Source organism: Dermacentor variabilis, chromosome 4 (assembly GCF_050947875.1).
Source record: "Dermacentor variabilis isolate Ectoservices chromosome 4, ASM5094787v1, whole genome shotgun sequence".
Classification (NCBI taxonomy): domain Eukaryota; kingdom Metazoa; phylum Arthropoda; class Arachnida; order Ixodida; family Ixodidae; genus Dermacentor; species Dermacentor variabilis.
The window spans coordinates 48,532,721-48,557,498 of NC_134571.1; the positions used below are offsets into that span (position 1 = coordinate 48,532,721).

The 24,778-nt window shown below is 43.5% G+C and overlaps 3 protein-coding genes across 8 annotated transcripts in view; 2 read left to right on the top strand and 1 right to left on the bottom strand.

Moving 5' to 3' along the window:
• The first annotated feature begins 77 nt into the window (after positions 1-77).
• Vti1b (Vesicle transport through interaction with t-SNAREs 1b) lies at positions 78-1,215 on the top strand. Its single transcript, XM_075688940.1, has one exon. It carries the CDS (start codon positions 225-227, stop codon positions 906-908), a length of 684 nt encoding a protein of 227 aa, XP_075545055.1. The 5' UTR covers positions 78-224; the 3' UTR covers positions 909-1,215.
• A 1,466-nt stretch (positions 1,216-2,681) lies between these two features.
• Positions 2,682-14,782, top strand: LOC142579080 (cyclin-A1-like). Its single transcript, XM_075688938.1, has 8 exons — positions 2,682-3,126; positions 3,949-4,210; positions 4,358-4,491; positions 5,431-5,654; positions 9,262-9,466; positions 11,556-11,669; positions 13,515-13,648; positions 14,287-14,782. The coding sequence occupies exons 1-8, from the start codon at positions 2,929-2,931 to the stop codon at positions 14,333-14,335; spliced, it is 1,320 nt and encodes a 439-aa protein (XP_075545053.1). The 5' UTR covers positions 2,682-2,928; the 3' UTR covers positions 14,336-14,782.
• A 4,455-nt stretch (positions 14,783-19,237) lies between these two features.
• The window catches only part of ATP8A (ATPase phospholipid transporting 8A1), a 122,335-nt gene continuing 116,794 nt past the window's right edge, over positions 19,238-24,778 (bottom strand). For all 6 annotated transcript variants that reach the window (XM_075688921.1, XM_075688927.1, XM_075688920.1 and 3 more), the window contains 2 exons: positions 24,588-24,631; positions 19,238-23,103 (listed from right to left, as the gene is read on the bottom strand). In XM_075688921.1, the coding sequence (XP_075545036.1) occupies positions 23,050-23,103; positions 24,588-24,631 (98 nt within the window). In that variant the 3' untranslated portion in view covers positions 19,238-23,049. The remainder of the gene's footprint in view (positions 23,104-24,587; positions 24,632-24,778) is intronic.

Sequence of the window (24,778 nt, forward strand, 5' to 3'; positions counted from 1 at the left end):
TAGTTTTATTTTTGCAGAAGGTGACTTCAAGAAACGTAATTTTTGAGCACACCAGAAGAAAGGCTTGGCTTGACATGAGGCGACTTATTTTGGATTTCTGGTCACAGGACAGCAGCTGGGTGGCTGGGTGTTTTCGTCGATTGTGTCGTCTGATCGCATGGTAGACAGTAATTTTGGGTACCCATTTTGTGCGTTTGGCCGGGTGCAAGCCTTCGAGGACCGCGATGTCATCAGAAAAGTTCGAGGACCTCGAGGAGGACTTCGTTTCACTTATGGAAGACATACGGCGCAAACTGGAGAATGCAAAGGGACGGGGTGGTGTCGCCGAGAGCAAGAAGTCTCTGCTTCGTGAAGTGCAGCGCAAAGTGGACCAGGCCAGCAGCGTCTTGCAAGAGCTAGAGCAAGAGGCGAGGGCGGCGCCGAACCCTTACCGCGTGCACATGAATTCCAAGACGCGAAAATATCGCTCGGAATTGGACGATGTGAACAAGACCGCGGCGTCCCTGGCTGGCGGCGTCACGCACGTCACCATTGCAAGGCAGGACCTGTTAAGTCCGTCCAGTGTTCTCGGCGATTTTGGCGCCGGCGACCCTCAACGGAGCAGACTTTTGCAGATGAACGAAACGTTAGACAGAACCACAGATAGTCTGGCAAGAACTTTCCAAGTGGCTGCTGAAACTGACCAAATTGGGACGGCTGTAGCCGAGGAACTTCGCACTCAGAGGGAGTCTTTGGTGCGCACGAAAGAGAGGCTAGAAGAGACCGATCAAAACCTCACCACGGCCCGCAAGATATTGCGCACCATGTACAGACGTGTTATGACGAACAAATTGATCCTTATCGTGATTATTGTTATCGAGATTTGTATCCTGGGAGCCCTGATATACTGGAAATTTATCATGAAATGAAGGCCTGAAGTGAAGTGTTATCGTGAAGTTGCGGGATTGCTCGCCGTGCCTGACTGTCGAGACAACTGATCTTGTTACTTTCTTCTGTCCTCCCAACTGTAAACATAAAACAAAATGTTGTAAGTTTATAAATGTGGTTGCCGTGACATAACAAGTTAGTTTTACGGGACTTCATTAAAGCTTACAGGTTTTTCTTTTCTTTTTTTAATGCGCATCATGCAGCTTTTCTAAAATGTTAAATGTTTCAGACAGCTTGTTTTCGTGCATGCCTTTTCACTAGCATGGCGATAAATATATTACTTTATAAGTGTGTTGATCTCAATTGCTACGATATATTCAGTGCAAGTTCACTGTTCTTCCATTTACATCCGCATTCTATATCAAGATGTGTTTTGTTTATTAAAATTGCATCACTCTAACCAGGCTGCGAAGTGCACCATACTCCATCAGTTGACCGCGGTCATGCATTAGGCAAAGAATACAGTAATTGTAATTTATTTGCACGAGAACGAGTTTGCGCTTAGTGGCGTGCTATGCAAAGCAGAGAGGTAAGAATCATTGCGGATGAGCGCCTAGCTGCAAGCCTGCCACATATCGCTTCTTTCAACTGCAAGATTATAATCAGCGACTCTAGTATATGAAACACGTAAAGGCGCCCCGTCATGATTATCTGGGCACCAGGGCAATATTCCACACTACCCGGGAACGAAGTAGCCCACTCCATCGCGCGAGATATTACCTATCGCCTGGGAAGAAAGATATAGCCTGCAGGCGACAAATGTTGAAAAGTATATATATGGAACAAGAAGTCACTTGGCGGAGATTGCAAACGGGTACCTTCGCCAACTTAACGCTCTATATAGTGCAAGATTTATTCTTGGGAATACTCTGCTCATGTCACGACAGTCGAGCGGACATATAACATGCTCGGCTCGGACACGGACCAACAACACCGGTTCGTACAGCGGATTGAGGAGGCCTGCGGGCTTCTGGCCGCTTGGTGACCTTTTAATCATTGATGCTAATATTTTTTTACGAACGAACCACATATGTGGGAGCCTTTTATTGCAGCAGTTTCCGTGTTCAAAATAGCTTCCCCCGAGTGAAAGTGCATAGGTGGAACCTACGACTGTAGCGGCCGTCTTAGAAAAATGAAGTGGAACAAGCTTTACCAGATGTAGTACCAATTAGGCGAATCTTCGAGCACCATTTTCTGAAGCTTGATCTGCCTTGTCATTTTTGAGCCTGGCTTGCACAAGTGGGAGGAAAGGAGAGAGGTGGGTTTATAGTGGTCGTGGGCGATCCTGTCATCCGAAAACTGTAGCACCTTCAAGCAAGTGATGAAAGCCGACCGTTGAAACAATAAAAAATGCACGTACACAGGGAGCTGCTAAATTACCGTTTTTTTAGTCGCCGCATTCCAAAAATATTCGTGGATAGGTCAAAAACGTTTTTGGTAGCCCTCATCGTTAACCACTTCCGACTTCAACGGCATTTGCGCTTATTCGAAAGCCCGCTTGGCCAGCTCGGCTACTGAAAAACCTTATACTACGCAGAAGCCCTATTGCCCTAGCTATGAAACTTATATCCATTCACGACTGATTCCTCATCACTCGGTGACTCGGTTGTCTGTCGCAATATTTTCGTGATACGAAACATTGATTATCTACCCGCAAATGGCGCTGCAATCAACAAAGCGCGCGCACGCGACAACTAATGACGTATAGGTCACGTGATGAAAAAACGCCGAACGCTATTGGCTCATTTGTTTAGACTCTACTGAATCGCGGGGAATTTAACGTTCGCGCACTCAGCTGTGGGCCGGCCATTCGTCAGTGGTTCTGCTGCTCTGAGACAGCGGTCGTTACTCGGGGCCGACGAACTCGGAATTCCGGCAGCCAGCGACCGTCGGACGAGTAGCTTGCCACATGAAACGACAGGACAACGGCCTCTGAAGCGGCGAGCGTACCGACATCGTAAACGAGGTGACGCGCTTTGCCTGTGGAGGAACGCTTCAAACATGGCGAGGCGTAACGCCACCACGACCGTTGGCTACGCTGACGAAAACTCGAGGCCTTTTAACCTGGCCCCCAAGCTAACCACGAACGCAGAGAAGACCTCCTTGCCAGCTATTCCCAAGAGACAAGCACTGGGATGCATCCAGACTAACCGTGTAGCAGAAAAAAAGCCGTTGGCGAAGCGAGACTGCGGCAACCAGGTATGGCTGACTTACGGCGCGGCGGCTGCGGGGGTCTGGGGTTGTGCTACCATTGTTTATTGTTGTTGCACATGCGTTGATGGAGAAGTAGTTTGTGACGGTGCTTGGGTATCTTAGGCCTTTTGCTTATATCGTAGCGCAGGCTGCAGTGATATCTTGTTGTGCGCGGGCCGCTTCTTTTGCCTGAACATTGAGCATCCTCGAGAAAGCCCTTGAGAAAGCGTTAAGCTAACTTGTAAACCCTCTTCTCGCTGGTCATCGCGGGCCAACGCTTAGTTAAATGTGTTAGTTTTCCTCTGAGACTTAACTTCAAATATATTGCACGCTTTTCTGTCTGATTGCTGTGCTAACGTGCCATGTGCGCGCGGCGTGGGTCCTGCTACGCTTCGGCGGTGTCTATTTATCCTCCTTTGCGAAAACCACTCGCGATTGCCTGGTAGGCATACTTTATTTCGCATCAGTTGTCACTGGTGAATCTTTGCCCTGTGTTGATTTAGTGTACAGTTAGCTGACAAATTTGCATGAGTACCGATCTCCGTTGCAGTTTGACCTGCTTCATCTTTTTGTGCGACTATTGCGACACTCCTTTGTGCTAATTTTCACATGCTGCTGCTATTCGGTTGCTCGGTAGGAGGGTTGCCGCAGAATTGATGTTGCATAATTAAGTATGCTAGCGGTGTCTGTAGTAAACTTGTAACCTTGTGCACGCGTAGGCCAACATATCTTTCGCAGCTGCTAAGTGGTACTCCGCAACAGTTTCTAGGCGAACTCGCAAAGGGTAGTGCTTTGCTAACGCACGCCACTCTTTTGCTGCATTCGTAGCAGCAGCAGCCAATTGCCCTCAGAAGGTCGGCACGGCTTGGAGCATCCACTACAGAGAACGCTCGGCCGACTGGCCGTTTTGAAGTGTTCGAAGAAGGTTCCTGCGATGCTTCCGAACAGCCTCGTGCGGAGCGCACAGTTCAAGCTGATGAGATGGCTCCTTCTGCGAGCCAATCCCTCTGCCTCGCCGTTCCCTCGGCCTCTGTAAACTCCACGGCGGTGCCCATGTCGCCTGACTGTCGCATGGAAGATGAAGCACTTCGTAAGTTGCGGGTGAATTGAGAAGCGACTTGACAGTTGCTGGCTTTTACAAATTCAAACAAGCTGCTCGGACATGCACGGTGTCGACAGCTGTCTTTTCTCCCCTCCCACCCAACTCCTTTACCTTTTTTTTTTTTTTTTTTTCCAGCGCCTGGTGAATCTCCCATGGTCCTGGACACGTCTCTCCACACACTCGAGCCCCTGAGCTACAGTGACGTCCGGGATCAAGAATCCAGTGCAGAATATGCGCAGGACATATGTAATTACATGAGGGAGCTGGAGGCAAGTTTCTTGGGGAGAGGAATGTCTTAACTTTTTGCCTCCTCTATTTTTTTCTCTTCACCAGCACAACACTTGCTTTTTGCCTCCCATGCCTGTTTCATGCTGTTTAGTTAGCAAATTCCATTTGGACATTCAATTTGCCCAGTGGCTCATAACTTGGTGATGCCGTATCCAAGTTTATGCTTTCACTTCTTTGCGCTATAGACAGGCAAGCAAATGAGGTGGTTGTTAACCTCTAACGATTCAGTGCCTGCTGCATTTTCTCTCTCTCCTTTCCCCTTTCTTAATGCTTTGGACTTGTGAATAGGTTGTACGACACAGGCCGAATGTCACTCTTGTGAGGTTGCTAATGCCACTAGGGTGCCGATGCACCTCACTTATATGGCACTGCAAGGTTCACTTAGCCATTTATTTCATTTATCTATTGTTTACTGCAAACCTTTCAGAATGTTGAACTCCCTGTCCAAGTTGTCAGTATCATTGCCTTCTATATGGACTTTCGTCTTCTACCACTACACAATCCTGTAACATTGTTGCTGTGAAACTGGCCTTTGTCCCTCTTGATCATGTGACTTTGTGTAGAAAAGTTCAGCAAGCTCCATACAACACGTACTTCCTGTAACAGTGCATCACAATTGCCTTCTTGGCATTGGTGTTAACTATACACTGCCACTTTTCCTCAGTATTTTCTGTTCCTCTTTCATACTTCTATTTTAGCCAATCTCCTGGCAAGCTTGGCTATTGACTTTTGCTTTTTCTGCACTATGCTGTGGCTTTTCGCTGAGCAGTCATCCACAGCTGCATTTCAGTGAGGGCATGCAGTGCTTTGCATGCATGTACAAAGAAAACCCAGGTGTGCTTATAAGCTTCCCTACTAAGTCTCTCTTGCGTTGCTTTGGAGCTCTCAGTCTTGTCAACCATTTTATTTTTGTCATCCAGGTAAGGATGGCCTGCAAAGCAAACTACATGCGGAAGCAGCCAGACATAACTTCATCCATGCGCACCATCCTCGTTGACTGGCTCGTCGAAGTGGCAGAGGAATACCAGCTGCACACTGAAACGCTGTTCCTCGCAGTCTCCTACGTCGACCGCTTCCTGTCAAGCATGTCGGTGCAGCGTACAAGGCTACAACTTGTCGGCACAGCTTCTCTTCTCATTGCCGCGTAAGAGTGCATCAGTTATGCAAGGGGCATCACTCATTTGAGTGCTCTTTTTTGTACTGTAAAGCCTGTTATAGTAAATCTAAATATAGTTAAAAACTGTGGTCAAAGCAAGTGAAAAAATTGGTCCCTGTAGTTGTCTGTTGTATCTCGTCAAACCCTCAGTGTAATACACAGCCAAATGCTAAGTATTTTGGGTGGTACTACCTCTTCGAACATACTTTATTGGAACAGCCGCAGGGCTCAAATTCAAACACTATGCATTGGCTGACGGTATTCAACGTCTGCAAGTTTTCAATCTAGGCTACCCGAGCATCTTTTGCAAGATTTGTAAAGGTTGCATAATGCAGTTCTCGCACCTCCTTGGCAAATGTTCAGTAGTGCTTCATGTGGTTTGCCTCTGGCAAAGTTTTTGTTGCTTTGTTAAGACTATGCCTATTCAGTTTCAAGGCTCTCCTTAAAGGAGTACTGATGGCAGATTCCTTGTGCTCTGTTTTTGCGCTTAATAAGTAGCTATTCATCCAGCAGTCGTGCTATAAAAAATATTCATTTGCGCCAGCAGGCGATGATTGCTTAGTTGCATACTCATATCTCGTGAACAGTTGTGGTTTTGATTTTGAAGAGCATTTTGTGTCCCTTGATGTACACCGCATGCTCTAAGCAACGATGATCATGTGAGCATGCAGGCCTGTGGGGCACATTTATGCAGTCTACCATGCCATCTGGACCCCTGTTTTGTCTGCTAGTTTGATGGGGAAACCTGCACATTGCTACACCATAATAATACTTCATTGCGCTGAAGTCCACTTTGCAGTATGATCCTGGCATTAGTGTTGTGGTCTCGTTTTAGCGCATCTGCAAATGTCTTACTGTTAGCAGTTTGCTGGGTCCTTTCTCAGAAAGGTATGGCAGGAAAAATGCTGGTAGCTATTTGACGATGGTATATAACCAGAGAGCACACAAAACTAACACTGCAACTTGCAGATTCTATTAGTTGGTGTAAAGTGTTTAAAGCAACACAAGCAATCGTGAATGTGCTGTACTTTTATAACTCCTTCTTTTTCTTTCCTTTCTTTTTTTTTTAACGGTAACACCTTGTGTGACAAACTCAGATGCATTGTAGTTGTTGGACAGACTGTCACGAGATGTCGCCATCAGCTTCGCTACCACAGTTACCGGTACCACGGTAATCTGTGAATGGGAAACAGTTTGCACGTCAACTTCATGTATGCATATATGTGCTCTTTGTATGTGGTCATTGCAAGACACCCAATGCAAACAATAGTGAAACATCTTCCAAACACCGAGACAAGCCAATCGTGTTGCATGTTCGCTAATTCAATCCCTGAAATTTGTGACGTACAAACGGGACCTATGCTGATCATAGCATTGATAGATGCAGCACTTGCTGGTTCGTCACTTGCATGAGCTTTGACATTAAGTTGCTTTCTATGCTGCATTTCGGCTATTGATACTTTGCTGCGAGTTCACAGGCATCATCTGCAATGTAATTTACCAGTTAATTTGAGTAACTATTTTTGTTTCAGTACCCCTTTAATAGTAAAGCTCCCAGCATGCACATTTTTCTTTTCCTCATGTGGTTTATTAAAGGGGCCCTGAACCAACTCTCAGGCTTGGTGAAATAACAGTCCGTGGGTAGCATTCGCTACTGTGGACATCTCAACAAAGTTTTGCTGCTGTACATAATGGGTGCAGCTTGCAAGCAGAGCGTGAAGTTGCCTTTCTCTCGAATGCTTTTCAAACAGAAGTCTGCTCCTCGCTCCATTCTGGATGCTTTAGTTTGTTACAAAGCAGGTTCTCGTACGTGGCTGCTATCGGTAGCTGCGGTCAGCTATGCAGCGTAGATACCGCGGCGCCTTGTGGTGCTGCCGAGAGTCCACTGGCTAAGCGAACTGCAGCTTGCTGAGCACACCAGCGGTTTACGTTTAGCACACCGTTGTCGCCAAAATCGGAAGTCGCGGTGTCTACATTACCATCCAAAATGAAATGTGAACTGTGGGCACGCCCAACTCTGCTGTAGCCTTCGCAGTACAAGGCATTGAAGAAGGAACGGGAACACAGCAGAGGCTGTGTTTAATTGCCAATAACCCCGCTTCTGCTGAACACACTGAAGTACCTTTTGCAGCATAGTATTTCTAAAATAGCCTATTTTCACTTTGAGTGCCTTTCTCCACTTAGATAAAAAGTGATTCAGGACCCCTTTAAATTAATACTGGGTTGCTTTTGCATGATACCGGATCAAATGCCATGCCTTCCCAGTGCTTTTGCATGTTTATGCTCCCTACCTAACCCTGCATCTAACAATTATACATGAACAGCACTGATATACACGTCTGCCGGCACCATTCATTTGTGTAACCTTTCCTAGCATTGCAAAGCAGTGACCACTTAGACATGGCCATGGCCTAAATGCTAAAAAGGCCACTGTTAGTCAAGATTTGGCTGGCACGCAAGGCATGGTAGGGGGTAATGTTAGCCAAAAGAAGGCAGGTGAACAGTTCTCCTTCATGCTACTCCCACAGTTGAAAACTTGTCTGTTCATAAGACTTTCCCTGCATGGTTAGGGATGTTCTTGCAGTGTGTTATCCTGAGCAAAAGTATGCTGTCCAGATATTCCGCAAAAAAAAGTCGAGGACTGCAGTCAAAACTTGGCGTTTCAAAATTTACAGCGCACTCGTCAATTTTGTTTGTTTGTCTGAACTACGAATTCACTTCAGTGAGCTTGTGATTAGTGTGCTTCTGCTCGCGGGTGTACTACAGTATATGGTATGATTTATATCGTACAGTATGCTATGAATTGTAGTGCGAGCTATCTGGAGCTCTCGCTTGGCCGAGCAGGTGACTGTAATGTGTGATGCTCTTAAAAAGAAGTGTTTCATTGTTCCTAGTGATGGTTTGGGAGGTCTTCCTTTGCTAAGCCTTGCTAGAGGTGCTCGATCTTATCTTCTAATTGTAATGGGTCGGCAACGCTGCTGCCGACCCATTGCAAAAAAACTTGGAATAGTTTCTATGCTAGGGCAGCATTGCGCCATGACGATGCGCTCCGTGCTAAGGGCTGAGTATGTTGTGCTGCTCTGAACACCAGTGCGTTAGCATTGCTTCGCAAAAAAACTGACCCTCAACTTTTTTTTCTCGAGTTTCGCATGTTAGCACTACCAGCTCAAGCGGAGAATGCTCCGGCCACAGATCGTGTGTTGCAGCTCATACTGAGCATGATGGCATTATGGTCCACCCTTATAGCAACTATGCAGATAGTATTCAAGCTAATCAACTTTGCCGGAGAAATGTGCTTGCTGTGATGCTCAACAGGGCATCAACTTCGGTGAGCTGGCTGTCAGCGTCGATAATAACCAGGAAATTTCAAAAGCTTCCTTGCTCTCATTCCCTCAATTCAAAAGTGAACTGTGATCCAGTCCCAAAATGCTAGTTTTGTTTTCTTCAATGGCAGACTGCACTGTGCACTCCTAACCACTCTATGGTTTTGGTTATGTGGCAATGCATTTAGAGCTGTGCTGCGTTTTCTCCTTTGCACTTGTACGTAGTATTTCATTTTGCACAATCCCTTGCTTTTTTTTCTTCACAATTCCAGGAAGTTCGAGGAGATTTACCCTCCAGAAGTCAGTGAGTTTGTGTACATCACTGATGACACTTACACCAAGCAGCAAGTCTTGCGAATGGAGCAAGTGGTCCTCAAGGTTCTTTCCTTCGACGTTTCTTCCCCAACGGCCTATGCCTTCCTGCTACGTTTTGCAGAAGTTAACAAGTGCCCAGACACGGTTACCTATCTTGCCCAGGTATGTATGTTCGTGTATGGCTGTATTGGATGTGCAAAGGCACTGTTGTTGGCAATGAGTTTCTTCATCACTGTGGCTGACCGAATTGCTTTTTACAGCATTTGCTCAACACTGACCCGCTATGGCATTTTGATGCTAAGCACAGATCTTCAGGTTCAACCTAGGACGTGACAGCTGTATTTTGATGGGGTTAGACTTAAAAAAAAAATTTTTTATGCATACTTGCAGTTAACCTATTCACTGCCATTCGTGCTGGCTTTCTGTACAGCACTTTTTTTTTTACTGGCAGCAGTAATACGCTATATGCTCATTTTTTCTATGTGCCATCAGTACTAGGATCAAATATTTAGTGGGAAAATTATGACACTTGTTTACATTGCAGCATCGTTCAGATTTTACTGTGGTGCAGTTTTTAAAGTCTCAAGCGTTTCATTGTGTGGAAGTTTCAAGCTCTCCAGCATGGGCTGTTCTCTGGCGAATCAGTCCCACCTACGGTCAGATTCACTTCCTCCTGAAGGCTTGTAAAAAGTGGTGTTGCAAGGCTTGTCATCACCGTCGCTGATGAGAATATCCAGTATCTCTCGCTTAGAAAGCGCGCACCGGCTACTGGAAGCCGCCACATGTTCTGTCACTTCATGCCATTAATGACCAAATATATACAGGTGCATTCGGAAAACTATTGCAGTCCGTCAGTAACATATCTAACCATGTTCAAATAAAATGACAAGTGCTGCGTCGATCAGCAGCTTCGAGAAATACAAAGTATGGCTGCCCGGCAATCTGCTGTCTTCGTCAACATTGCCATGGCAGGTGTGCCATACGGCAGTTTGCTGGCTTTAGCTACGAATTGTATAAATACACCAAGGTGGCTGAAACCAACCTAGAGGCCTCTCTCCACTACAGCATTCCTGATAGCCGACGTGTTGCTTTAGGACGTTCATGAACACAGTATTTTTTTATTTTTTCCTGGAATACTGACACACAAATTTCGTCCTGCTTTTGTATTCACCATAATAACAGTACACAGCCTAAATTTCTAAAGAGCACTAGAGGAAAATCAGGCTGACCAAATTGTGGAAAACAGGTGGCAAGTTGGGCCTAGTGTGGTGCTTGAAAGGCTTACTACAATAAGTCTTCCCAAAAGCTGCCAAAGTGGCCTTTCCAGTTTATTTTCTTGGAGATGCAGGGGACGTGCTCCACCCCCCACCCCTTTTGCCCCCTTGGGTGCTGAGTGGGCTTGGCTTTAGACAGCAGCCATAATATGTGTGTGCGTGTCAGTGGCATCTGATACCATTAGACTGCCAGAACAGGTTTCAGTGACTTGATGGCTCCTTTTTCACATCTTAAGCCGTGCTGCACCAGGCATGCATTTCGAATGGGTGGCATTAAAGGGCAACTTAATTTCTTTCACTGTGCTCTGGGGCTATTCTCTTTTTGACTGCTACCCAGCCCATACCGGTTCTTCTAGCATGTTGGTTCAGTGGACATTTCATGCTGCATAGAACCTGGTTTTTCATTTGTTTTCTCTTGTTTCAGTATTTGTGAACAGTTAATAAATTTGTCTGTCATAGCCCATGCAGATGGACATGCTACACTGGTCATGGCCTTGACTGTTCTTTTGAATTACTGTTTCTCCAGTGTATGTTTCTTCCAATTCATCAAGTCTTCATAAATCTCTTCGCCTGTCGAAGTCCGGATGGTGGAAAAGCTATCTTGAGAACGGCAGTTGAAGGCTTAGTCTCCACAGCATAGTCTACGGCTATCCAATAGAGCAGTAAAGAGGAGGCAAACATTTTCTGTTGGTAATCCTTTCATATGCTTCACTGATTTTTTTTATACATTCTGGCTACGGTAAGCAATGGATCATCTTGTTTCATGCAAGTGCTCTTCTTGATTTACCTTTTTTTTTTTTTTTTTTTTTTTGAAGCATTTGGGGTCTACTGAATCGCAAGCGATAGCTGAAACACAGTATGCCACTGTCTTCAGTGCCTCAGTTTCTGCTGATCGCCTTCTTACTCCAGCCCGTTAACTCCTTAGAGCTGTTCATAGGCTCATTTTTTTCATACTGGTTCGTTTTGCCTCTCTGCAGTACTTCTGCGAGCTTGCACTCTTGGAGGATGAACCTTACCTTCAGTACCTACCCAGCATCATTGCCGGTGCTGCTCTCTGCTTGGCCAACCACACTCTTAACAGGCATCCATGGGTATGTTCTGTTATTCTTTTCTTGGTGGCAGCTCTCCCACTTAAGCTGTTGGCACACGTGCAAACATTTCACCAAACACATGCGGTGCCTAAGACATCGTGAGCAAGTGTGCAAACGAAATTTTCCCCTTGTTTAGCATCTTCTGTTCAGTCTCGCAATTTTGTGTTCCTAACTGCTGCTTGTTGCGTATCCATTTCAGCTGCTGTATGCACAATTGTGCAATGCAAAGTAGTGCATCGAAAGCACTGATGAAACAATGTTTAAGCAGGGACACAGTGCAAGAAAATCGGCAATTTCTGGCTAAAAGAATTGCTTGAAGTTTCTTCAAAGAATGTCCCAGCAAAGTTTCTGCCGCAGCTGTGCAGGAGCTTGTATTTTTACTATATGGGCTGCTGGCACCTTGGATATATATATATATAAGTGCCTGTGATCACTGTTGTGAAATTGCATTTTAAGTTTGAGGAGACTGCTTAGTATGGTATGGCTGTTATTGTTAGTCATTTTTCTTTTTTCCTCAAGCAGGGATTTCAAGGGTGTGATAAGACCTGTGCAAAGGCTGATCAGTGAAGTCAAAAGCAAATTTTGGGGCAGACGGTGTCGCTTTACGATGGTTTACTGCCACGTGAGGCTTTGTTCTGCCAAATCATTTTTCGCTGCCTTTTTGTGTGGACAATGTGCCTTGAAGTACTTTCACTATTTTCAGTGCACATAGAAAGTCTGCAAGACTCTCGCAGCGGTAATTGCCCATGCAGCAATCTGTTCTGCTCCGGTTTGTAGAGTTGCTGGCGATCCACAAGTTCGCTCGTGTGTTCGTTATGAGCGGGCTTGACTGTATAAGGTGCAGAAGTTGTCAGCTTGTCACATCAGTGATTTTTGTACCCAAGCTTAGTCGCTTGAACCTCTGAAGAGCCATAACTCTGACAACTTATTCTAAAAAGTTTGGCACCCAACTCTATACCATTGCTTTTGAAACACTTGGAATGCAGTGCGCAGTGGATATTGTCATGCAGTGGATTGGGTGCATTCACATGGTTGTAACGGGTGCCCAATTTATAATTGAAAAATATAAAGTACAGATTTTAACTTAATGAAATCGCATCTTTTTTAAATGATATTTCATAATGATAGTGGCATGTCGTTGCTATTTGTGCTTCCTTGGCCACAGCTTCAAACTACGCTGCAGCAGTATTCTCTTGCGATCACTTTTAAAGACCCTATCACTTTCGCAAGATATTGTGACTGCATCTGAGAGCTTTCCTGGCACTGTGCAGAGGCATTCACCGCAAATGAATGATCCACTTTTATATCATGTGCGTAAGTTGACTTCAGTAAAAACTAAGCTTTGTTCCTCCTAGCCATACTCCTCTTGCCAAAATGCATTCCCAGGAAATGGTAATCTGCCAAACATTTTTTTTTCTATTTCTTGACCACTTAGCGTAGTTCACTATTCTTGTAACAAGTCTCTCATTTCATGCTATATTTCAATGCTTAATTTACTATGAAGTGTTATTATTATTGCAGGGCACAGTTAAGTTTGGCATATTTTTTTGTCCTTGTCGTCGTCATTAGGCTGCATTCTAACTGTTGTGGACCAAAAGTGCAAGCACATCGACCAGGTGACCTTTCTTGCGTTTATACACACACTTACTCTGGCAGATGAGTGGATGGCGGCACCAACACCTTGTCATGGCCAAGCACTAACTACATAGTACTGCTGGTCGGACAGCTCCGCTTCCCTTGCAGGCCCAGCCATGTGAACAGGAGGAGTTGATTGTCATGCTCAGTTTCATGGCACCATTCGCAGTTATATGCATTTGCGACAAGTCTGAGTGTGCTTTTCTGCAGGGCCAGGATCTTGTTTCCTTCTCGGGCTATGAAGTGCACGCATTCCGGGAGTGCATCCATTCTATGTACAGCACCTTCTGTAACGCAGCCAGCCGCGACCAAAAGGCTGTGCATGAGAAGTTCAAGAGTCCAAAGTGAGTGCTGCTTTTGAATAATTCTGACTTTTTTTGGGTTACTGAATCTCCAATAGGTGCCATCCACATTGCACGGTGAGATCTGTTTCAGTTTAATGGAAACCAATTGAAACTTGATGTTCAGAAGCAGAGGATGTACTAGGCACAACTGTGTTTTCATCGCTTTCTAATGGCATTGAACAGGTTGTAGCCACATAATGCAAGCATTCTTTTTATTAAGCACTGTCAAACCTTGCAATATTGCTATGACGCTTTGGGCATGCAAGTTTTGCATGTCCTGCTACATTGCAGGACATGTAATCCAGCAGAAGTGTGAAAAGTGGGTTTGGGCAGTGAATTGAAGAATGCATTAGCATTTGCTCATGCAATTGGTTTTTTTCACTTTCCATTTTTGGAACAAGGAGCTTCATGCTTGCTAAAGCGCACTCTAATTTTTTTCGTTTGCTAGTTTCCATGCTGTTACCATTGTTTTAGCTTGTGCGGTTCATTTCGGGCCTGTGCCATTCTTGTCGACATTCCATGAAACGCACAACACTTGCCACTAAAATATCGTTGTGCGTATTATACTGGTACTACTGCAGTTAAACTTTCAGGTAGGAAACTTTCATCACTGATGAAATTGTTTGTTTCCTGCGCAGGTTCCACTCGGTCGCCCACCTAAAGCCTTCACAGATGCTGCCCTTCTAAGTCCTAGCGCGCACAATGGGCAATTTGTGAACAAAGTATTCGCCTGCATGTATTTTTCTGCTCCATCGCCGGAAGCCTTTTGCATATGGCGTGCAATTTTCATTGCTGCGCAGTTTGCCATGATGACGTGTCTTGTACTCTGCAGTGGCAAAACATGCTCTTAGTAAACTGCATCGACTTCAGCGTCCATGTTCTGGCATATTGCATTTCTAATATTTGTTGATAATGTTTTAGCCTTTTAAATGCTGACCTCATTTGTGAGATACTCGTACGCCACTTGAGCTGCAAGGCTCGTGTGCAGGGTGTCGAGGCCAATCGTGAATTTTCCATCGTTTCTGCATTCCATGGGATGTAATGGCCTTAGCATTGTCATTTTTCCTGTACATAGATCGTGGTCCAAAAGTTTTTTTACGTGACAATAAACGTCAGATGCTCACCACAAAGTGACTTCTTGCTTGCCATGGTTGAGTGTTTGCTTGCGCTCGCACGTTGCCCGAGAATGACTGCAGCGACCACAGCGTAGGCACCACTGTCTACATTTGGTGGCACGAACAGTTGACTAAACAATTTCCAAGTGCTAAGCGGCCCTGACACACTGCAACAACATGGCGGAATGTCGGCCTTAAAGAAGCACTGTCTTGCAGATCCCTTCTTGCAACATTTTTCCAAAACATCCTGATGCACAGTTACAAAAAAGAAAGCTAAATGCATCACATTTAAGAGCAAGCTTCGGAGCTGACTAATTGCATGGTAACAAAACTTATAACCGTCTACTGAAAAGTTTGATTTGGTTGGAGCCACAGCTTCTACAATTACTAGAACTCTGGCACTGTGTTTGTTCAGCCACCATGGAAATGATGGGTACTAGATGGATTTGTCTGATCATTGTGCTTAGGGCTTAGACGACCTTGTGCCTTTATTTATTACTTTATCTCGTTCCAGATTGGTCTAAATTTCGGAGATATTTACTTTTTTTTTTTCATGCAAAAGGTAACACTCTGCTAGCATACATAATTGCTGCCGATTCCTGTGGTTCCACTTGACTGCGCGTCCATGGCGTAATGGTTTCGATATCTGGCCTCTTCGCTAGAGGTCCTGTGTTTGAATTCTGCCATCGGACAACTTTAACAATGTTTATTCTTTATAATGGAGTGCGTTCTTACAAATGGTCACTTTGCTAAGTCGCAAAGCCATTTTAAAGAGAAAAATGATTTCTTCTGCATCGGTAAATTACCTCTCTAGGACACCAAAAACACCACTCTTACTACAATAGGACTCTTGGTAAGCCAGAAAAAGTGCAAGAACGAAAGACGGGTGGCAACGCCTCCTTGAAGTTCCCACACCTGGTCTCTGTGACGTCATGGATTCTGATGGCATTTTCTAGAGCCTACTTAATTATATAGCGGTACAGATTGACTACATTGTGTTATAAAGGAACGAAATATTAAACATGGCAAGTTTCGGGAACCTTTACTCGGCCCACGTGGCCCAAATGCGAAAACATACTTTGGAATCCCTGACGTCACACTGACGTACTGGCATCGGCGTTTCGGCGTGAAATTCGGATACCGATACTTCGACCTCCATTTCCTCATCTAATAATCGAACTATTATTTTAAAATGACTGCCTGCAGTGTTCTCAAACAATGCTTTATCAGCCTAAACTGAATTGTTGTTTCACTTTAGTGTCCCTTCAAAGCCGGAAGGACGGTGTTTAGGCAAGTTCATGGACTATCCATCATTGCTTGCAGATCCTGTAGACAGTAGTGCCACCGTTGCCTCTAGTAACTCTAAGGAACTACGGTTGGAGCCCTTAGTCCAGGGGCCCAATCACCGAATCAAGGGGGGTCAATTGGACGGGAGACTCGGGAGTGACGGAAAATCTCCTCCCACTGAGAGTATGTTAGTTGGGGAAATGGTAAAGAAGTCTTTTTTTTTTTTTTTTTTTTTTTCCGCTGCAACTACCGCATAGATTGAGTTTACAATTCTAACTCTGCAATAAAGAATATGATTATGTAAGTAGAGCCTAAATACATTTAAGTGGACAAAATTGAACTACGTATTATACACCACTCTAAAATGTACCACTAATTTGTGAGTAGGACTGTTTCAAGGCCCTTGTAAGCATTGTAACAATTTCACATAAGCTGCAGATTCATGTGCATCATTTTTTAACTTGAGAAGCTGTTTTTTGTGCAGGTTTGTACAGTTATATTTTCTTTTGCTTGCTGGTTTTGGGCAACTTTTTAAAAAATTGGAGGTCCTAAATGAAGGTTTTGCATCCTATTCAACTTGTTTCACATGCAACAGCTTTTTTTCAAATTGGTCTATCTGTTCTCATAAAAGCATTTCTATGTTTTACGTGTATTTGAATTGGGAAATCTCGGTTGGCCCCTCGAGCTTCCAGATAAGGCTTGGCTCTGTCCAGATATCCTTTCAACACTTATGCAAGTTGTCTGTCCTGGGAATCGTGCAGCTTACACACACTCGTTGACAGACTACGCTCCTACTTCAAGCTGAGTACACGAGCCCTAGCTATGGTAGAGGCTTCCCACCAAAGAAGACTCCATGGAAATGGTAGTTCAGCACACCTGTAGCAAATCATTTTATAAAACGAAGAGTTTACTATAGATGTTTCATAGAGAATAGGTGTCTGACAGCTGAAAGTAATCAATGTGACAAAATTTCTTATCCACTTTGAACTCTGCACTGATTTCCAACATGACGTGGTTATCAGCCAGGCTAACATTTCTGGTATATCATTAAAGCTTGTATCTCTCTCTGCAACACACATAGATGTTCCAGGATTTCGCATTCCTTTCCTTTTGATGTGGACACCCAGCGGTCAGATCTCGGTTATAACCAATAACACAGCACTGCGACATTATATAGAAACTGGTTCATTTTGCCATAGCACAAGTGCATGGTACTGCGCCAGCTCATTGCAGCATCAGAATATTGTTAAAACCAGTAATGCTCAAAGTGGGTTCGACTGTACTTGTTTGTCTAATTCAAAGGTTTATTGTCTGTCCAGTTCTCGTTTTTTTTTCCTTCTCTTTTTGATCAGCCGGGTACTGTTGCATTATAACTACAACAATTAGCAACAGATCTACATCGGTGTGCAGTAGTATTTAAAGCTAGACATATAAGGTGCATTAAATTGACAAGAATGTTTGAAGCCATCATTCCCATTCTAGCTGAACGACCGCAGTAATATTAGTAGGAGACTACAATATTTATCAGGCAGTGCTGTCGATTTGGAGTGGCTTTTTGCATTGGTCTACACTTGCAACAAAAACTTAATGCACCAGATATGCTACTCAGAATGTGCAAATATACTCCAGTGTTGGTGTAGACATGTGTATGCGATGCACTTTAGCCAGTTATGCCTAGTAGTGACCAGTAAAAAAAAAAACGGACATAAAATTTCAGCTCGACTGAACCCTCTGCTTACACAATGCAACTCCATTTCACTTCTGTGTGCAGAGTATTTTTACACACTACTGCTTTACTGAAGGCACTACAGCATGTTTGAGGCATGTTCTACGTGTGGTGTTCCAGCACCAATAGTGAAGGAATAGCTTTTCCTTCCTCGTAATGCCTGCAGCCAATAATTGTGAATACGCTTTGAGCCGATGACGCAAAATTTTAATATGAAGCATTCTTGGAGTTCAACCCAGTTTTTTGTAATGACTACCTGTCTGGTACCTGGCCAACTTTCGTGGGCCAATTCCAAAGATAGTGCAGTCTGAAAATGTGGGCCAACATGCCAGTGGGGCCTGTGCGGGGCCACTGGGTATGTTCGGCTCTTCAATTAACCTCTTCGATGCCAACTTGGGGCACTTGGTATCACTACAACAACAAACACCTACGTAGATGTCATCTGAAAGAAGAAAATAAACTTCATTGGAAAGAATGGTCCGGCAATTGTGGCAGCGGCTCGAAGTCCTTGTACTCAGGCAGCATCTTCTGCTCGCCAGACAGCCCAGAGCTGGTCTTTCAACTTTTGAGAGCTGCCTCCCAGCGGCAGCGACGCCGACGGAGAAGGCCCCTGGCGACTCCCGCAGCTGGGGCAGCATTGGAAAGAAGCGAGCTTGAGGCTTCCTGTACGCTGGTAACGGCCGCGGTTATGGACGCGTCGCGAACGGCGGCGGTTTCACTACTGTTGTTGCCGGCACATTCCCAGAGCATGTGTTGCAGTGTTGCTCTCTGTCCACATGCTTTACATGCGTCAGTTGGGTATACTGGAATCGAATTCTTTTCACACTCAAGCCCACGTATAATACATATCCAACTTAGAACAAACTTTTGGCTACTACAGTTAGTCTCGCAACAACCAAAATGTTTTGCAAGGAGTCTGCGAGAGAACCATCTGTTTTCCATAACGGCTGATGCCCTGCTCAGTTTGGTTATGACTAACAGAGTGAACAATAGCATGGTAGCGTCTCAATGAGCCGGGGACTGGCCCTATGAGTATTGACATCTTCCTTAAGCTAGCACTACCTAAACAAAGCTCAATTGCCAATTTCTGTCAAATATAGTTCAAGCCATTTATTGGAAATGAAGAGCGTCTTTTGAGCCACCACATGCATAGGTCTTGCAGCATTGCCTGGTAAATGTGAAACTGAGTGCTACTGCATCAAAAATTCCTCATGCTGTCCAATAACTTCATTTGGCTTCTGTATTATTAAAGTAACATTAAATTTATGTGGAATCCATATTCATACCAAAGTAACCGTATGGTAAAGATATGAAATTAGTGGAATGCACATAAAAAGGTTCTTACCTTGGAATTTGTGGAACAAGTGACGCATGTAGTGCTCAAATGCAGCTCAATATCCTAAGCCAAAGGTACTGCTTTTCATTAGCTTTGCTTGCACAGAAAGACAAGAAAGCTCAAAATACCTGCTTTGGAACATACTTTAATGTGATTTGACATCAATAAATACAAGCGTATATGCCATGAACATCCAAGTCCTTTTAAAACCTTGCCAATCACGTACCTTCTTGTGTACGCCACTGCTCTCATACTGAACATGGGGGGAAACATTCCTCAGACACTTGGACAATAAAATATACATAAAGCTCCAACAGCAAATGGCATGAGTTCCTTAAGTTCAACACCACTGGGATACAATCGATCTCTGTTTCGAGATGGACATCACTGGTTTGTTGTCACACATGGTCCAATGGTATACAAAATGTGCTTCTTTATTACACTATTACAGTTGAAACTCGATTTACCGAAGTGATGACCATGCTCAAATTATTTCATTAAATCTGGAAGTTCAGAAAATCGAGTAAGGAATTTTTCGGTCCTTCAAAATCTTAAATTGTAATGCAACACCCAAAAGGTACCATGCCATTGTATTTATCACTAACCCACGCCTGCGCATGTAAAAAGTCTGCAAGACAGCACAACTATGGCTGCCCCTAGCGCCATCTGGTACGTAAGAACGCTAGTGCCTGCTGAGTCCGTTGTGCTTTAGGGTGCCTATATGTTTTAGCACGACGACATTAGAGAGCACGTTAGAAGAAAAACCTGTCTGCTTCGTTCAGTTTTAAGCTTCATTAAATTGGGTTTAATGCAAGCTAGTTTCGTTAATTCTGGTTGATGTCAACATCAAACCGTATGGATATTTGCCAGGGAATTGGAATTTCTTCGTTAAATTGAGAACTTCGTAAAATCATGTTTCGTTAGATCGAGTTTTAACTGTACAAATGATGCTTGCAAGCAGCTAAGACAAGCTGCACCAAATGCGCAGCTCCCCTGAACCATGCAATGGTTTCCCAATCACACCACAACCAAATTAAGGACAACAGCGGTATTTGGTCAAGTACATGGATGTCCTGGTTTATGCTGGTTAGTCAGGCCACAGATGGGAAAGAATGACGATGGCAACCTTGAAGTCCATGTGCTATAAACGAATCAACTTGTGTGAACAGGTGGCAATTCAACAAAAATTGGTCTTACAAACAAGTTGGGGAACCAATTTTTTTTAAATCAGTGCATACATTAAGTGGCAAAATCATTCCTCAATATTTAGACACCACAAATTGTTCTGGAATCTTATCACAGAATGAGATTGCAAAGAATTGAGCTCGATAAAAAAGAATTCTTTACAGTATTTGTTTTATAAAATGTTATTTGACAAACACACTTAACAGGTCTTTACCATTTACAAATTTTAAGAAAACAGCCTTATATGAATGAACAAAAGCATGTCGGTTAGAATCAATGGCCAAAATGCGTGCCATGCAGGCATCTACACAATGTTAAGCAACTGATGTTCTAAGCATGAATAGATTGTGGCAGTGGGCAATGATATATCCGTTCCATAATTTCCTGCACTGAGCAAAGATAGATGCACACCTAAGTAACATATGGATCTACATCATGCTTACACTACAAAAAATTGACGTGGTAAAGACACACTCCTTCCAACCAATTAAATAATCTGATGTAACATATAGGTAGTTGTTTGTGAGTAGGCTATTTGGTTGGTTCTAGTGTTCCAATAACCATGCACATTACGTACATGACGGACTGAATGCCATGACTAGATTGCACATTTCAGAATGCAATATTATCCCGTGAATTGAGAAAGACAATGCAAGCACCATGAGAAATACCTCTTTTCTCTCCTATTTTTTAACCATGCAACACCACTCTATCCAGTGGGATACCAGACCATGTTATGGGAATGTACTGCAATCTCTCTCCACCTTCCCACAGCCTCGGCAAACTAAATGTTCAACAAGTTTTCTGGTGCATCAGATGTAACAAACACCAACACAATGTCTTAGTTGCCTTTACCACATAAGCTGAAAAGCAATACAGTGCTAATTCGTCACAATTCTGACACTTTCCACCTGCTAAAAAGGAAATTAGAAAATATTTGGTGTAAGTAGAGATCTGCAGTTCACAACAAACAATTTTCACCAAAGAGCAGCGTAGCAACTTCGCTATATAAATGATAATTACTAAAACAGAATCGGCTGCATATCAAGTAAAAATTTTATAGAACTCTGGGCACGTATTTGCTAGACTGTTTGCAGCCCTAAAAATGAGCAGCTGAGTCATGACGGGTCATCAGGAACACAAACAAACATGGTCCTAAAGACTAATCTAACAACATGGTGTAAGAAGGCATATGTATGACTGGAAATTTGACTTGTACCAGTATTCAAAAGCCAATTTTTCTTTTTCTCTTACAATTAGCAGCTTTTTAAATATTTATAAACTTCACCCTGATATCACCAATCTGAATGCAAAGGTCAGGGGCAGTATTCTGATTACGATGACCACAGCGATTGCCTCAAATTAGTGTGCTCTGACATGCTTATGCAGCAGAAAGATACAGATATCTGTGTGATACCATGGCCAAATCAGGCTGCAATCATAGCCACTAGTCTTCTGGAATTTTTGCACTATCTTCTACAACAGATGATGGCATTGCAAAGTGCACTCACCAGAGTTGCATGGGAGCTATAGTCATAACGAAAATCTTAGAACAGTTTTCTTCTGCTTGTAAGCAATAAAATTTGTAAAGCTCATTCTCGTATATACGATATTTTATGCTGTTACGAAACACACATAGTAGCATTACTGCAAGACGACCATTTACGGAGCCTTCAACATAAGCAAGTCAGTACAGTCAAACAGCAACAATATAGTATATATATAGAGTGTCGACAGTGACCTTGTACCTTTTGTCATAACAGCACTTCTTTAGTGCTGCTGTTGCATCAGTCACTAAGCATAAGAACTGCAGTGACTACGGTGAGTAGTGACTGAGCACAAATGACAGACAACACCACTCAAGTGCTTACTTTTAGTGTCATCAGCCTTTCATGCTCAATACATTTCGTTCACCATCTGGGTGCCCTTCCTCGTGGAGATCAGAATCGGAAGGGGCCTTGAGTATGACTCTAGGACAAACTTTTCATTGCACAATTTTTAGAAAATGTGGTCAACTTTTGTTCACATAACTGCCTTAAAAGCACTTACTGCTTTTAGTTTAATAAAGTCACCATTCACAGCAGGCATGCTTAATCTTTACAGCTGTGTTCTTAACCACACTTGCACACTAGGTTACTCAAGTTCCAAGGAAGGGGAAGCATATAGTAATACAGTAAATCTTTGAAGCTGTACAATTAGTGTTTAATAAAAAAAAGAAGAAAAAAAAAACATGAGAGGTAAGGACTTATTCACCTACATTGTTCATCTTTGCTTTCTATGAAGGTTCGTACAACAAAATAGAACTTCTGTTCTGTTTTGGTTTACTGCACAAAACAGACCAGAAAAAAGAGCACGAGATTCAGCTTGTCATGTCACAAAAGGTAGACTGATAATATCATAGTTCAGCCCATGGTGAACATGATGTATGAGAGTGAAAAGAAATAACATAACACGACATGTGAAACAATATCTTTGCATAAGTCAACTGAATCAAAAATAGAACATTCTGCCAGCTAAGCCTTCACTGGCTGGAAAATGTGACAACACTGAATTGTGGCACAGCCTTTATACCAATGCACTTGCACGGCATATTTAACACAAAGAAGAGAGACACTAGGATACATCCATGCACAGACATACAGAGACTCGGAAGCAGTCACACTTTGTATATACACCGTGCAGCTGACATTGCCGACGCTTCCAAACCTCTTGCTGAGAGTGGAATGTGTGCTCGTGGCTTGAGTGTCGTTCTTCAGACGCCTTTTGGCTTAGTCTTGGTTGAGTCGTATGCACGAATAAGGTCAGCCTGGATAATAATAAGAAAAACTTTTCAGCAATCTTGCCTTACTATAATGGTTTCTTAAAGAAGTGCTAACATATTTTCAAACTTTTAGAAAGTCTAATGTATGCTTCTCATGCGTAAAATAATGACACCTTGCAAGTAGGAAGGTTGGTGAACACTTATACAAAACATTAACTTTAGTTACCATGTTGAAATGCACGTGGCATGTGGACCCTGGCATCATCAACCTAGTTGTGACGTAATGACGAAGCACAACATTCGCTGACATTGTGCAGCAACAAGGTTAGGTATAATGATGTTGGTCATTAAAAATTTGTTAAGCGCTGCCTGCATTTCTTCTGGCAGTCTTTGCTTGTAGCAGCTGCAGCGATCGTAGGTACCGAGTTAGACAGTGTATCACCCACTGTGGTTGCTTAGTGGCTTTGGTGTTACGCTGTTAAGCATGAGGTCATGGGCTCAAATCCCGGCCACGATAGCTGCATTTCGATGGGGGCGAAATGCAAAAACACCTGTGTACTTAGAATTAGATGCACATTAAAGAACCCCAGTTGGTAAAAATTAATCAGGAGTCTCCCATTATGGCAAGCCTCATAATCAGATCATGGCTTTGGCACGTAAAATCCCATAATCTAAAGTTAGGTGGTGTATCGTCATGTCATGATGCATCCAACTCCGAGTACTGCAACTGAAACTAATTCACGGAAACAAGTGCTACATACAGTAAATTATTTAGGGCACTTTGACACTTGCCAGTATTTCTTCTAGAGTTTAGAAGGCAAGCTGAAAATTTCACGTCAGTATTCCTCTGAAGAAATCAGGGTAATGAAGATACCTAAACATTTACTTCTTGGGTGCCTTTTCTGCATGCATATTAACTTAATAGCACTGCCAATGGACATGCACTATTAAAGAAAGAAGTTTACAGATTGCAGGAGTGATGAAAACAAGTATGCACCCTTGGTGCTTAAGCTCGCCACCCACAATTGGCAGCATATCATGTTGACTGCAGTTGTGAGTGCCTGCAAGATGTTTCAAGTGCCCCATGATAATGGTGTGTGCAAATGAACTTTTACCACAGCACCTGCTGTTCATAAACTCTTTTCCCCAAGGTTCAAGATGAACATGTTTACAGTGAACCTTTTGTCTTGGTTGCCCTGAAGTATAAGTGCGTCGGACACCCAATAAATGGTGGCCTACAACTGGCAAATTGTGTGCCCTCAAATACACCTAACAGCTCTTTTTCTCATGTTGCTTGGTGCATGACTTCTAGAAAGTTGGTTTTACAGAAGTACCCGACGCAAACATACATCATGTGTAAACGCCCAAACGATTCGAATCTTCGTCTTGTCATTTTAACCGTTCATCTCGGATTCTGTTCTAAGTACAGCCAGCCACATACAGTGTTCTGTTGTGGCCTATATCTAAAACAGTCCATAAAAAAAAAAGAAGACCATTACAGTGAAGCGGAAGTAGAGAATCAAGGTCACCTGAGGCACTACTCCATGTTCTTCTTGAGAGAAGGCGTAACCATCTGCAAGTCAAATGCAAATGTGTGTTTGGTGTGAGCTGTTATGCAAGCATTATGAAATAACAAAGTAGACATGCTCATTTCTCACCAACATTAGCAACAATATTTTGGAAAATAAATTGGAGAGGGATGTTCACCTCTGTGGTTGAC